The sequence below is a fragment of the Rana temporaria genome, chromosome 8, assembly GCF_905171775.1.
Source record: "Rana temporaria chromosome 8, aRanTem1.1, whole genome shotgun sequence".
NCBI lineage: Eukaryota > Metazoa > Chordata > Amphibia > Anura > Ranidae > Rana > Rana temporaria.
In genome coordinates, this window is record NC_053496.1 from 179,491,928 (window position 1) to 179,507,982 (window position 16,055).

Below are 16,055 nucleotides of genomic sequence, written 5' to 3' on the forward strand. Positions count from 1 at the left end.
CGTACACACCAGCGGATCTATCCGCTGAAACCGATCCGCGGATCAATTTCAGCGGATCGATCCTCTCGTGTGTACGGGGCCCTAGAAGGAATGATATACAAGATTTTAGAAATGAGAACGGTATCATTAGCAGTAATCAGCATGGATTCATTAAAAATTGTTCTTGCCAAACCAATCTATTTAACTTCTATGAGGAGGTGAGTTGCCATCTAGATAAAGGAAGGCCCGTAGACGTGTATCTGGATAAAGGATATCCTGTAGATGTGGTGTATCTAGATAAAGGAAGGCCCGTAGATGTGGTGTATCTAGATCAGTGTTTCTCAATTCCAGTCCTCAGGCCCCCCCAACAGGTCAGGTTTTCAGGATTTCCCTCAGATGAAAAGGCTGTGGTGATTACTAAGGCAGTGAAACTGATCAAATCACCTGTGCAAAATAATGGAAAACCTGACCTGTTGGGGGGGCCTGAGGACTGGAATTGAGAAACACTGATCTAGATAAAGGAAGGCCCGGAAACGTGGTGTATCTGGATAAAGGAAGGCCCGTAGACGTGGTGTATCTGGATAAAGGAAGGCCCGTAGATGTGGTGTATCTAGATAAAGGAAGGCCCGTAGACGTGGTGTATCTGGATAAAGGAAGGCCCGTAGACGTGGTGTATCTGGATAAAGGATATCCTGTAGACGTGGTGTATCTAGATAAAGGAAGGCCCGTAGACGTGGTGTATCTGGATAAAGGAAGGCCCGTAGACGTGGTGTATCTGGATAAAGGAAGGCCCGTAGACGTGGTGTATCTAGATAAAGGAAGGCCCGTAGACGTGGTGTATCTGGATAAAGGAAGGCCCGTAGACGTGGTGTATCTGGATAAAGGAAGGCCCGTAGACGTGGTGTATCTGGATAAAGGGAGGCCCGTAGACGTGGTGTATCTGGATAAAGGATATCCTGTAGATGTGGTGTATCTAGATAAAGGAAGGCCCGTAGACGTGGTGTATCTGGATAAAGGATATCCTGTAGATGTGGTGTATCTAGATAAAGGAAGGCCCGTAGACGTGGTGTATCTAGATAAAGGAAGGCCCGTAGACGTGGTGTATCTGGATAAAGGAAGGCCCGTAGACGTGGTGTATCTGGATAAAGGAAGGCCCGTAGACGTGGTGTATCTGGATAAAGGATGTCCTGTAGACGTGGTGTATCTAGATAAAGGAAGGCCCGTAGACGTGGTGTATCTAGATAAAGGAAGGCCCGTAGACGTGGTGTATCTAGATAAAGGAAGGCCCGTAGACGTGGTGTATCTGGATAAAGGAAGGCCCGTAGACGTGGTGTATCTAGATAAAGGAAGGCCCGTAGACGTGGTGTATCTGGATAAAGGAAGGCCCGTAGATGTGGTGTATCTAGATAAAGGAAGGCCCGTAGACGTGGTGTATCTGGATAAAGGAAGGCCCGTAGACGTGGTGTATCTGGATAAAGGAAGGCCCGTAGACGTGGTGTATCTAGATAAAGGAAGGCCCGTAGACGTGGTGTATCTGGATAAAGGAAGGCCCGTAGACGTGGTGTATCTGGATAAAGGAAGGCCCGTAGACGTGGTGTATCTGGATAAAGGAAGGCCCGTAGACGTGGTGTATCTGGATAAAGGGAGGCCCGTAGACGTGGTGTATCTGGATAAAGGATATCCTGTAGATGTGGTGTATCTAGATAAAGGAAGGCCCGTAGACGTGGTGTATCTGGATAAAGGATATCCTGTAGATGTGGTGTATCTAGATAAAGGAAGGCCCGTAGACGTGGTGTATCTAGATAAAGGAAGGCCCGTAGACGTGGTGTATCTGGATAAAGGAAGGCCCGTAGACGTGGTGTATCTGGATAAAGGAAGGCCCGTAGACGTGGTGTATCTGGATAAAGGATGTCCTGTAGACGTGGTGTATCTAGATAAAGGAAGGCCCGTAGACGTGGTGTATCTGGATAAAGGAAGGCCCGTAGACGTGGTGTATCTAGATAAAGGAAGGCCCGTAGACGTGGTGTATCTGGATAAAGGAAGGCCCGTAGACGTGGTGTATCTAGATAAAGGAAGGCCCGTAGACGTGGTGTATCTGGATAAAGGAAGGCCCGTAGATGTGGTGTATCTAGATAAAGGAAGGCCCGTAGACGTGGTGTATCTGGATAAAGGAAGGCCCGTAGATGTGGTGTATCTAGATAAAGGAAGGCCCGTAGATGTGGTGTATCTGGATAAAGGAAGGCCCGTAGACGTGGTGTATCTGGATAAAGGGAGGCCCGTAGACGTGGTGTATCTGGATAAAGGATATCCTGTAGACGTGGTGTATCTAGATAAAGGAAGACCCGTAGACGTGGTGTATCTGGATAAAGGAAGGCCCGTAGACGTGGTATATCTGGATTTTGCAAAAGCATTTGACACAGTTCCCCCATAAATGTTTACTGTACAAACGTTTACTGTACAAAGGCCCAGTTCCGGCGCCTTCCTGGGGGCACGCTACCTCTATTTGGATTTCTGGCTTAAGAAATTGAAAGCACATCTTGCCCTCATGTGTTTTTAATTCGAAAATATTGAAAGGTTTGCCACACCATCTCAGTACATGTAAATGACATTTTATGAATCCTGTCTGACCCTCTGTATATTTATGGATACTAGTGGAATGTCATATATCTGGATATTTATTTACTTCTCTTAACATTCTATTTTAGAACATAAAGTATTCTTGCTTAAATATACTCCTGAAGGAGACACACATGTACGCTGAAACGCGTCGGGTGCAGGAATTATAGTTTGTACTATTATGTAACAACGGTCACAACATTGTAGATATGTTCAAGCATGCTATGTATTTTTTATACATGTCTTTTTATATACAATAAATCATTTACAACTTTAATATATCCTTAAAAGTTTTTGTCCCTTTTAAAGTTCACCCCAAGGGGATTCTGTTTTTCTCCATAATTACCGAATGTGGCACTAAAAATATTGCCGACTCACCCACTGTACTGTACAAAGTAAGGTCCGTTGGCATGGACCATAGGGCGAGTACATGGATTGAAAACTTGCTACAAGGGCAAGTTCAGAGGGTGGTGATAAATGGGGAGTACTCGGAATGGTCAGGGGTGGGTAGTGGGGTCCCCCAGGGACCAATCCTGTTTAATTTGTTCATAAACAACCTGGAGGAAGGGGTAAGCAGTGCAATCTCTGTTTTTGCAGGTGATTCTTAGCTAAGCAGGGAAATAACTTCTCCGCAGGATGCGGAAACCTTGCAAGAAGATCTGAAGAAATTAATGGGGTGGGGCAACTACATGGCAAATGAGATTCAATGTAGAACATTTTAAAATAATACATTTGGGTGACAAAAATGTATACACTGGGGGGAGAACCTCCTGGGGGAATCTAGGATGGAAAAGGACCTGGGGAAGAATGTAGTGTGGATGGTGGAGGAGAGCTGTTGGAGAATGTAGTGTGGATGGTGGAGGAGAGATGCCGGAGAATGTAGTGTGGATGGTGGAGGAGAGCTGTCGGAGAATGTAGTGTGGATGGTGGAGGAGAGATGTCGGAGAATGTAGTGTGGATGGTGGAGGAGATCTGTCGGAGAATGTAGTGTGGATGTTGGAGGAGAGATGTAGGAGAATGTAGTGTGGATGGTGGAGGAGAGCTGTCGGAGAATGTAGTGTGGATGGTGGAGGAGAGTTGTCGGAGAATGTAGTGTGAAAGGTGTCAACAGCTTGTCCTGCTCTGCTTCTCTGTCTGTGAGGACAATAAAAAATATTTTTTTCAGTGCTTATGCTTTTACAAATGAAATGTTTGAAACGCTACAGTACACTTTTCTATTGACCTACAAATCCAGAGAACATAAAAAAAACAACTAAGGCCAATGAAAAAAGCCAACTTTTGAAAAGTATGTACTCTGTATTCCTTGGTTGAATTTTAACTTGCGCAAGAACACGGAAGAACACGGAAGAATGTTTTCAAAGTGTTAAGAAATAACGGAGGCGGCAGTCTTTATATTCACCCCAAGATGGCGATCTCACCAATTGTAAGTGGAACGCATAGACAGGAAATGAGTTATGATACAGACAGGAAGTAGTATTAAAGGCAGGAAGTGAGGTAACGAAAAAACAATAGTTTCCGATGAAGTAGCAGGAAGTAGAGAGGAGACATTGCTGGAAGTGAAGAGGTAATAAGATATTATTTTATATGTACGACCAATTGCAACCCCTTCCCAACCTTTCCCCATTGTGTCGGTCATCTTCTTCCATATTTGTGATGCCTTTAACCATTGATTGTGTCCATCCTTTTCCTCTATATACACGTGATGTATTTTTATCTCAGGCAAATGCTGCTACACACTTGTATATGATATACAATTACTATACATCAAACTCAAACGCCCTCTATAAATACAGAAATACGACAAACTCAAACCCTCTATTGAGATTTACATCTGGGAAAATTATACTGCACTTCCCCTGGTAGGACATCCAGATCACAAAAATAAAATATCCTATACAGGTTCCCCGACCCTCCTTCAAACTCCCTTGACCACCACGACTCTGCTCTTTCATTGTAGTCCACCTACCTATATAAGCACTCCTTGGGTGTCACATACAACTCTTATCTCCTTCCCTCCTCTTCCTCTTTCCGTAGAAGTCCTCCCGGCGATCCCTGAAAGCTCATCTCTTCAGGAAAGCTCATATTTTTATTATTCAGAATTGATATTGCGCCAACAGTTAGCACAGCGCTTTAGAATTTTAAAAGGGAGAGCGTACAGTTACAATACAATAAAATACAAAAGGGTTAAGAGGGCCCTGCTCAAAAGAGCCCACAATCTAATAGTGTGGCGCAAGTGGTATAAATGGTTGTAACTGTGGGGGATGAGCTGATGGAAGTGGTAAAAGATTAGTTGGAGGGGTGATAGGCTTCCCTGAAGTGATGAGTTTTCAGGAATTTGGCTGGACGCAGCCAAGGTAGAAGATGGCCGGACAGATTGGGGTAGTGAGTTCCAGAGGATGGAAGAAGACGAGCATGGGAGGAGAAGACAAGGGAGCTTGAGAGCAGGAGGTCTTGAGAGGAGTGTAGAGGACGTTTTAGGTGATATTTGGAGACAAGATTGGTGATGTAGCTCGAGGCAGAGTTGTGAATGGCTTTGTATGATATTGTTAGTATTTTGAATTTAACTCGCTGGGCGATCGGAAAAGCCAGTGTAGGGATTGGCAGAGAGGGTGGCAGACACTGAGTGGTTGGTAAGCTAGATGAGTCTGGCAGCAACATTCATGATAGACTGAAGAGGGGATAGCTTGTGGAGAAGTAGTCCTATGAGAAGGGAGTTGCAATAGTCAAGGCGAGAGATGACCAGGGAGGGAATGAGGAGCTTGGTGGTTCCATTAGTTAAAAAGGGGAACATTTTAAAGATGTTACGGTGGTGAAGTGTGCAAGCTTTTGACAATGATTGGATTTGGGGCTGAAAGGACAGGTCGAAGTCTAGGATTACACCTTGTACCCTGGCCATATCTTCAGGAATCAGTTCGAGCAGCCGAGTTGCCCTGCCACAGTATACTGTATGTGTGGTGGGCGGTCCCGAAGTGGTTAAAGCCCAACTGGGGACCAGACTTTTTATTTCAAAATGTTCATAAAGATGAAGTCTTGGAGCCTCTGTGATATTAATTTAAGTGTACCCATTGGGAAGTGTGTATGCTCCACCAGCACTGCCTCAGTCTTTCCCATAGGTAAGTAGTAGATCTGGCGGGGGGAAAAAAAGGGCAGGAATCCCGAAAATAGAGAGCAGGTTCTCTATTTTCCCGTCAGGATTCCCGGCTGTTTTTCTGATGGGAAAACTGCGAGGAAGCATAAACACGTTTTCCCTGGCCAAAAGCTCTCCTGGTAGTTTTCCAGATGGGAAAACCATTCATGTTTACGAGGCTTTAGACACCCATCGCTTGAAAGTAAAATTTTACTAAATGGCATACTGGTGACCGAAAACATAAACAGAGATTCTAACCCAGGTTTTCTCAACTGTGTGTGTGTATATATTTTGTTAGGGGAGATATTTCAGTGGAAGGGCTGTGAGATCTTCAGATCTCAATTTATTAAATTGGCCGTTTGTGACAAAACGGCCATGTGCTGTGATGAGAAGCGGAGAACATGTTATCTGCTCCTTATCTCAGTTTATTAAACCGGCAATGCTCTGAGATAAGCCGTGATCATCATGATCTCGGCTTATCACGGTTTATTAAACGTACACCTTAGTGTGTTACCATTGGGCTTGTAGTTTTACAATGTACATCAATCCTCCCATTAACCCCCTCACATTCTATAATTGTGTGACCAATACCATCAAAATATTTGTTTCATAATCCAAAGTTATCTCTCTATAAGGAAGCCTGTGAAAAGACGGCACGAATGAGGATGGAGGAGGACCGGAATCACGTGACTGAGAAGATCCTAAACTTCACCCTGGAGATCATCTACCTGCTGACCGGAGAGGTGAGGAGGATTCTGGGAGGTCACATGACATCACTCTTATCTCTATTAATAAAACACAGACCTGACCGGTGAGGTGAGGAGGATTCTGGGAGGTCACATGACATTACTCTTATCTCTATTAATAAAACACAAACCTGACCGGTGAGGTGAGGAGGATTCTGGGAGGTCACATCACATCACTCTTATCTCTATTAATAAAACAAGACCTGACCGGAGAGGTGAGGAGGATTCTGGGATTCATTCTAACATGATATTTCTATTGGTTCCCCATTACAGAGATTTCCTCTTCTGAAGTCTGGTGATCATATGACCATCACAGTGCCTCCATGTGACTCCCTAAAACCTGAGAGACACAACATGGAGCAGATTCTAGAAGTCACCAAGAAGATGATGGAGCTGCTGACAGGAGAGGTGAGCGGTGCCGGGAATTCTGGGACATTATCCAGTAACAGACAAGGGATGTGTCTGGATGGTGATTGTATCATTGTGTGTGTCAGGTTCCTATAAGGTGTCAGGATGTCACTGTCTATTTCTCCATGGAGGAGTGGGAGTATTTAGAAGGACACAAGGATCTCTACAAGGACGTCATGATGGAGAATCAGCCGCCCCTCACATCACCGGGTAAGAGGAGACTTTATTGTAAATGAGAGAGCAGTACGGAGGCTCCACCTAGATCCCCCATCATCTGATAAACACATAGAAACAATGTATTCAGTCAGTGTGTGTGTTTCCTACAGATGGATCCAGTAATGGGAACCCACCAGAGAGATGTCCCTGTCCTCTGTATTCCCGGGATTCCACACAGGAAGGTCACACCATCCCCCACCATCATCAGGTAGGTGGGACTGTATTCTAACCATGAGAAGACATTCTATGAAATTCCTGGTTCCTTCCTCTGTACAAATGTATTCTGTTAATTTTGGGGTTTAGAGTGAAGAAGTGAAAGACATCAAAGCTGAGGTTAAAGAGGAAGAAGAAGAGAGGTTGGTGAGTGGAGATCAGCAGTCTATGGAGGAGGGTTGTCCTCTGGATTCCCACAATTCTACACAGGAAGATCTCCAATATACAGAGAATGGGAGATCAGGAGATCAGGTAGACGGGGCTGGGCACAAAGAACTAAAAAATAATTCTATGGGAGAACATTCTTCTATGTCATCTCTTATTATTGGCAGCAGTGTTTCCAGATGTTATATTTTATCATCTCTGGAATTTAGAATGAAGAATGGAAAGACATCAAAGCTGAGGATAAAGAAGAAGAAGAAGAAGAAGAAGAGAGGTTGGTGAGTGGAGATCAGCAGTCTATGGAGGAGGGTTGTTCTCTGGATTCCCAGAAGTCTACACAGGAAGATCTCCAATATACAGAGAATGGGAGATCAGGAGATCAGAAGTCTATGGAGGAGGGGGAGATGATTATGAAAAGTAAACCGGTGGAATCTTCTCTAAATATCAACACAAGTAAGTAATAAACACTAATTGCAAAAGCATTTCCTTTATATTATTTTATTTCTTTGCTGTTAAAGAATTAATTTTGTATTTTTTTTATGTTCTGAAAAGGACAAATGTTCTTGGAATTCACCCCCAAAAAATGAAAATGTAAACCTGCTGTTTAGATTTGGATGAAGGAAGGAAATTTATATCACGTTTGGCCCAATTTTCCCAACAGGAATTAAATAATTCCATCCTGATCCCGAAAAGTCAGTCAGATAATTTCACACATCGACATTCCTACAAATATTAGTAGCTGAAGAAACCCTCAACATCACGGGGTGCTCAACCTGAAGTCCTCCCAGCTGTTGCAGAACTACAAGTCCCATGAGGCATTACAAGGCTGACAGGTGCCTCTCAAAGCCAGGGACATGATGTGACTTGTAGTTTTACAACAGCTGGAGGGCCACAGGTTGGGCACCCCGTGCTCAATATAATATTTTTTGTTTTTGGGTTTAATGTGATATAAACATACACTGGTCCCTTCTATTTCTGTTTGTGGGTGATGGAGATGTAATTATAATCAATATCCAGCTGTCACATGACCCGGCTCTCTCCCAGCCTGTCTGCCTGGAAACAGTGGCAGGAGGAGCTTCTATTCCTCTGTTGCTGGTCACATGTTCAGAATAAAAAAAAAAACTGATTTTGGAATACAAAGTAAAAAATAGGATTTTTTTGTACTCAGCGTAAAATCCTTTTCTCTGTCGTCCATGGACGGACACAGCCTTCTCAAGTCTTGACAAGTGGGTTATGTTCCTGTTCACAGGAGAGGACTAGGCAGAAACATGTTAGATAATTAAATACATGTTACTTTAACAGTTGAACAGCCCCGCCCAGGGGGCGGTCCCTCTGGACATAACCCTCCTCCCTGCAGCATGCAGCCTCAGTTCGTAACAAGCAGTAGAAACCTAAAAAGGAGGGGTGGGTGCTGTGTCCGTCCATGGACGACAGAGAAAAGGATTTAACGGTGAGTACAAAAAATCCTATTTTCTCTTATCGTCCATGGACGGACACAGTTTTCTCAAGTCTTGACAAGTGGGACGTCCCCAAGCAGTGTCAAAAAACGAGGGGTGGGAACAGTATCAGTAAAAACAAACAACTTCACCCCAAAACAAGCAGAGCTCCTCAACGGAGGAGGTGCAACTTTAAACAGCCGCCTGCAAAACCTTGTGGCCGAAGGAAGCATCTAAAGATGCACTTGCATCAACCTTGTAAAATTTGGAAAAGGTGTGAACGGACGACTATGTCGCCGTCTTACACACCTGTGAGATAGACGCTTGATGGCGGAAAGCCCAGGAAGCACCAATTGCCCTGGTTGAATGTGCCGTGACCGGAAAGAGGGGCGCCCACCCCTTAAGAGCATAGGCCTGTATGACGGTCTGCCTGATCCTCTGAGACCATCCGACGAGACCACCAGGCCCATTTGTGGACTAGATACCGACACAAAAAGTGAGTCAGACCTCCGAAATGGAGCCGTAGCAGACAGGTTCACCCGTAAAGCGCGTACCACGTCCAAAGTATAGCGCAACCTCCTTAGGATGCGTCGGCCGAGGACCCAAGGATGGAAGTACAATGTCCTCGTTAAGGTGAAAGGCCAAAACCACCTTCGGAAGAAAGGAAGGTTGTGGGCGCAACACTGCCTTATCCTTATGGAGGACCAAGTATAGTGACTTGCAGGACAAGTCCGCCAACTCAGAAACACGTCTGACAGAAGTAATGACCACCAAAAAGGCCACCTTCTGAGATAGTGTCAAGAGAGGAATCTCTCTGATGTTTTCAAAGGGAGGTTTCTGAAGAACTGAGAGCACCAGATTCAAATCCCATGGGGGAAGAGGTGGTTTAAGAGGGGGAAGTATATGACGAACACCCTGCACAAAGGTACCCACCAGAGAATGAGCCGCCAAAGGCCACTGAAAGAACACAGCCAAGGCTGAAATCTGTCCCTTAATGGTGCTTAAGGCAAGTTTCTGATCCACTCCACACTGTAAAAACAGCAGGACCCTGGAAACCGAATACGTCCGTGGACGCCACCCTATCTCTTCGCACAAAGAGATGTAGGCCTCCTTCCAGGTGTGATGGTAGAAGAAGCCTGGAAGAAGACTTCCGTGCCCTCAGCATGGTTGAGATGACCGAGTTGGAAAGACCCCGGTCCCTTAATACCTGGCTTTCAATAGCCATGCCGTTAAAGCCAGCGACTGTAAAGCAGGATGATGTATGGGACCTTGAGACAAAAGGTCCTCCCGCATTGGCAGCCGTTAGGGTACATCCGCCACCAGGCACACAAGATCGGCGTACCTAGGATCCCCTCGGCCTCCACTCTGCGTAGCAGCCGAGGAAGCAACTTCAACGGTGGAAAGGCATAAATTAGCCGATACTGACCCCACAGGGCCACTGACACGTCTGGCCAGGGATCTCTGGACCTGGTCACGAACCTCGACACCTTGTGGTTGAGGCGAGAGGCCAGGAGATCCACATCCGGTGTGCCCCATCTCCTGCAAAGGAGTTGAAACACCTCCGGATGCAATGACCATTCCCCCTTGTCTAGCATCTGGCGACTTAGGTAGTCCACCTGCCAGTTTTCCACGGCTGACAGAGCCGGCACGCTTCTTTCCGCCCACCTTAGGATATGAGCGACCTCAGATGCTACAGCCGAGCTCCGTGTCCCCCCCCCCCCCAATGGTTGACATAAGCCACCACTGTGGCGTTGTCCGACTGAATCCTGATCGGGCGACCTTGCAACCTCCTCGACCACGAGGAGAGGCATAACCTGATCGTCCGGAGTTTTAGGACATTGATCGGCAGACGAGATTCTGCTAAAATCGAGCGACCCTGGGCCGACTGGACCCCCCAGACGCCCCCCAACCCGTGAGGCTGGCCTCCGTCATAATCACCGTCCACTGGAAGGGAAAAAAACGACTTCCCGGACCGAAGAGACAGGAATCTCAGCCATCAATTCAGAGAGAAACTGACTAGGTGGCCTACCTGAATCTAACGATCCAGTGACAAAGGAGATTTGTTCCACTTGGACAGTATCTCTTGCAAAACACGAATGTGGAACTGGGCATACGGTACCGTCTCGAAGGAGGCTACCTTTAGGCCCAGGACTCGCATGCAAAAATGGAGACACGACCATTTGCGGGATGCCAACACCTTCACTGTAGACTGAAGAGTCTGCATTTTCTCCAGGGGAAGAAAGACCTTCGCTTCCGAGGAGTCCAGAATCAACCCTAGGTACTCCAACCGCTGAGTCGGAACCAGGACAGACTTCTGAATGTTTTGGAGGGTCTGGCTGGCTATAGACACATCCTCCTCTAATTCTGAGCCAGAAGCTGCTCTCAGAAGAATATCGTCTAAAAAGCCCAGGGGACTCGCCAACCCAGGAAGAGACTGTTCAGCACCACTTAGGGTGCCCACGTGTCCCGGATTGCCCGGGACTGTCCCGCAATTGACATGTCTGTCCCTGGTACCTTCATTCCGGGACAATACAGTGTCCCGGAATGAAATAGAGGACACAGTCACCCCCTACTAACTAGTAACTACATTTCCGGAACTGGTTGCTAGGGCTGGCGCTGCCTGGTGTCTTGCAACCAGTGACAATTTACTCTCAGACAGTGAGGCCGGGAGCGAGGCCTGCGCCTAGTGCAGCACTGCTGTCCCCACCCACCTCGGCACCTCCTCCTTCTCCGACACCTAGCGGCAAGCAGCAGGGACTGGTGTGATCTTCACTCTCCAGATAGCGACTCCACTCCTTTCTTGTAATGCAAGTGGCTCATGCAGAGGGAGTGACAGCAGTACTGCATCTGGCGGCAGGCTATGGGTGGCAAGCAGCATTGCATCTGATGGCAAGTGGTACATTCAGCTGACAAATAACCCACCGACAAATTCCCCATCAATCCAGAGACTACATTTCCCACGTTCCCCCCTCAACTTTTTTTGGGCGAGGGGGGGCGGGTGTCCCTGAATGGCAGTTTGGAAATGTGGTCACCCTAGCACCACTGCCCACCCTCAGTACACAGCGTGTGTGTGAGGAAAAAGCTGTGAGGTAAAACATTGTGAGGACATCTGTGCTGCACACTGTAGAAGCCAGCACTAGAGGCCAAAACCACATCCAAAATGGCCGCATTACGCCTCAGAAAGAACAGGGCATGGCCACAGTAAAATGGCCGACCGCAATAACAAGCTGCGCCATAGCGCGACCACAACAAAATGGCCGCCAATGGGAATTCCCAATGTAAACTGCAGACTACAAAAAATGGCGCCGGCGCCGCCAAAATGGATGAGAAGGCCTAACGTGGATGAGAAGGCCTAATGGGGCCTTTCTGAGGTGAACACACCCCCACAGAAAAACACAGGCCCAGACACCCCACAGTCCCCTGTTGGGAAAAGGAGTCCCCCCCCCTCCCCACAGGTCCACCCCGGCAGCGGCAGTAGAGCAGCAGAAGGAAACATGACAGAGAGCAGGGAAAGGAGCATAGGAGGACCCCCTAACCCCAGGAATGTCCAGCTGTACCGACCCGCCAAGGCGGGAAGGACTGTACTTACTCGTCCATGCGAGAACCTTCTGATGCATTCCCGACGGGCATAAAGGATGAGCTCTGGCTTGTTCGCACAGTACACGTGCAGAGCCCGCCAGGAAGTCAGCACCGGCGCTGCGCTAATCACAGCCAGGCAGACATTTCCCGATCTCTGCAGCTGAGCATCGGACAATGTCTGCCTGGCTGTGATTAGCGCAGCGCGCGTGCGGACTTCCTGGCGGGCTCTGCACGTGTACTGTGCGAACACGCCGGAGCTCATCCTTAGTCGTGGCAGATCCAGCCCTTGGCAATGGTGTGCTCACGCTCGCTGGCCGGACTGAGTGGACTACTAGGATCTATATATGCAGTCTGTCTCTCAGCCGGCAGTTGATAGATTCTTAAAGAAAAACTTCTTCAGGGCGCTGGGCCCAGAGGGAGCCATACGTCCTTCTCCTTTTTGCTAGGCAGAAAAAAACTGAGGCTGCATGCTATAGGGAGGAGAGTTATGTCCGGAGGGACCACCCCCTGGGCGGGGCTGTTCAACTCTGTTAAAGTAACATGTATTTAATTATCTAACACGTTTCTGCCTAGTCCTCTCCTATGAACAGGAACATAATCCACTTGTCAAGAATTGAGAAGGCAGTGTCCGTCCATGGACGATAAGAGAAACAAATATTTAATATCAATAAACTCTGAGAAACTGTTGAATGTTCTACCAACATAATGTATAAGACTTCTAACACTTATTGAAAACTTGGTTCCCAACAGATGGACTCTATCTATGGAACTCTACTGAGGGACATCTTGTTGTATCTCACAGTTGTAATGTAGACGAAAATGGAATTGTACGATATTTTGTAGGAGTAAATCCCGTCACTCAAAGCATCCATCACAGACCTTCCGATCCAGACCGATCGATCCATCCCTCTAATTGTGAGGAACCTCCACATACATCTAATGGTGATAGTCAGGATGTCCATCTAAGACCTCACAGTGTGCCGAGATCACCAGATCCATCCAATCCCAAGGAATGCTCTTCAAGCCCTCAAGGTGATCACACAGGAGTGGACCCATTATCGTGCTCAGTGTGCGGGAAATCTTTCATTGAAAGCAAAAATCTTCTCGCGCACCAGAAAAGTCACACGAGGGCGCGTCCTCACGCGTGCTCCGAGTGCGGGAAATGCTTCATTCACAAAGGAGCCCTTCTTCGACACCAGAAACATCACACGGGCAATCGTCCTTATTCGTGTTCAGAGTGTGGGAAATGCTTCATTCACCGAGGAGACCTTCTTCGACATCAGAAAATTCATACAGGGGAGCGTCCTTTTTCATGTTCAGAGTGCGGGAAAGCTTTCATTGAGAAAAATAAACTTGTTATACACCAGAGAAGTCACACGGGCCAGAGTCCACATTTATGTTCAGAGTGTGGGAAATGTTTCTCTCAGAAATCAGACCTTCGGAAACATCAGAGAATTCACACGGGCGAGAGTCCTCATTTGTGTTCAGAGTGCGGGAAACGTTTTATTCAGAAATCAGACCTTCTTACACACCAGAGAATTCACACGGGTGAGCGTCCGTTCTCGTGTTCAGAGTGTGGGAAATGTTTCCTTATGAAAACCACACTGGTTAGACACCAGAGAGTTCACACGGGGGAGGGTCCTTATTCATGTTCAGAGTGCGGGAAATCTTTTATTAAGAAAGAAAAACTTGTTAAACACCAGAGAATTCACACGGGTGAGCGTCCGTTCCCGTGTTCAGAGTGTGGGAAATGTTATACTGGGAAATCAAAACTTCTTGCACATCAGAGAATTCACACGGGCGAGAGACCTCATTTATGTTCAGAGTGTGGGAAACGTTTCATTCAGAAATCGGACCTTCTTCGACACCGGAGAATTCACACAGGTGAGCATCCGTTCTCGTGTTCAGAGTGTGGGAAACATTATACTCAGAAAGCAAAACTTCTCGCACATCAGAGAATTCACACGGGCGAGAGTCCTCATTTGTGTTCAGAGTGCGGGAAATGTTTCATTCAGAAATCAGACCTTGTTAAACACCAGAGAAGTCACACTGGCGAGCGTCCTTTCCTGTGTTCAGAGTGCGGGATGTGCTTTACTGAGAAAGGCGCACTTCATAGGCACCAAAGAATTCGCTCAAGTGAGTGCCCTCTCCTGTGTTCAGAGTGCGGTAAACGTTTCTGTCTCAAGAAAGCACTTATTACACACCAGAGAATTCACACTGGTAAATAGCCTTTTTCATGTTCAGAGTGCGGGAAGTGTTTCGCTAAGAAAAAAAAACCCGCTTCTTGCACACTAGAGAAAACACAGCGGCGAGCGTCCCTTCTCATGTTTAGAGCGCGGGGAGTGTTACACGGAGACGGCAAAACTTCTTGCACACCAGAAAAATTCACATGGGTGAAAGTCCTTATTTATGTTCAGAGTGCGGGAAACTTTTCAGAAATTAGACCTTCTTAAACACCAGAGAATTCACACAGGCGAGCGCCTTTTCTTATGTTCAGAGTGCGGAAAATGTTTTAGTCGCAAGGAAGCACTTACTACGCACAAGAAAATTCACACCGGGGAGCGTCCTTTATTATGTTCAGAGTGCGGGAAATGTTTCACTGAGGAAAGAGATCTTATTACACACCGGAGGAGTCATACCACCGAGGGTCAGATTTCCTCCTAGTGAGAAAATCGGATTATAACCACATGAAGATATACAGAAGAAGGGAGTAACCGCTCAAGTGTGATTGTTGAACCTCTTCACTGGATCCAAAGCCACGGGTGCTGGCAATGCAAATGATAATGCAAAAAGTAGGAAGGAAGGTTTGGACAGCCGCACTCCAAAAAAAAATATTGGTTCCTTTATTGTAAAATCAAATCACAAAAATACATGCCACAGCAAAAAAACAGATGCAAACTGACGCGTTTCACACTAACTCAGTGCTTAATCATAGCTAACCATGTGATCTATGATTAAGCACTGAGTTACGCGTCGGCTTGTATCTGTTTTTTGCTGTGGCATGTATTTTTGTGATTTGATTTTACAATAAAGGAACCAATATTTTTTTTGGAGTGCGGCTGTCCAGACCTTCCTTCCTACTTTTTGCATGAAGATATACAGGTTTAGAATTTGTACGAAGGCAATTAAAGTGTATATTTGAAAACAATAAAAATAAATATTCAGTACATTTCTCCAGTGCCTGCACATTTCTTCATGTTTTCACTCATTAACCACTTCAGCTCCGGAAGGATTTACCCCCCATCCCTGACCAGGCCACGGTAAATGTGGCTTCTGTGCGCATGCGCGGCTCAGCGAACATTTACAGCTCCCGATCCGTGCCGCGGTAAATGTGACTCCTGTGCGCTAGGGTTGCCACACCCTCCTTTTAATCCAGGACACATAATAATTACACAGGTTCTGAGGCTGATTTAATGCAGATAAGGCACCAAGTAAGTTTCATTACCACCTAAATCAGCCACAGAACCTGTGTAATTAATATGTGTCCTGGATTAAAGGGATGATGTGGCAACCCTACTGTGCACATAAATGGAAGTTATGTTATCATTGGCGGGTCTATCGAAAGGCGCGGGA

General features: G+C 46.5%; 2 protein-coding genes across 2 annotated transcripts in view; both read left to right on the top strand.

Moving 5' to 3' along the window:
* The window catches only part of LOC120910546 (zinc finger protein 850-like), a 1,103,195-nt gene that overhangs the window by 994,347 nt on the left and 92,793 nt on the right, over positions 1–16,055 (top strand).
* On the top strand, positions 7,263–15,293 carry LOC120910047 (zinc finger protein OZF-like). Its single transcript, XM_040321899.1, has 4 exons — positions 7,263–7,300; positions 7,396–7,557; positions 7,761–7,920; positions 13,233–15,293. The coding sequence occupies exons 2-4, from the start codon at positions 7,474–7,476 to the stop codon at positions 14,708–14,710; spliced, it is 1,722 nt and encodes a 573-aa protein (XP_040177833.1). The 5' UTR covers positions 7,263–7,300; positions 7,396–7,473; the 3' UTR covers positions 14,711–15,293.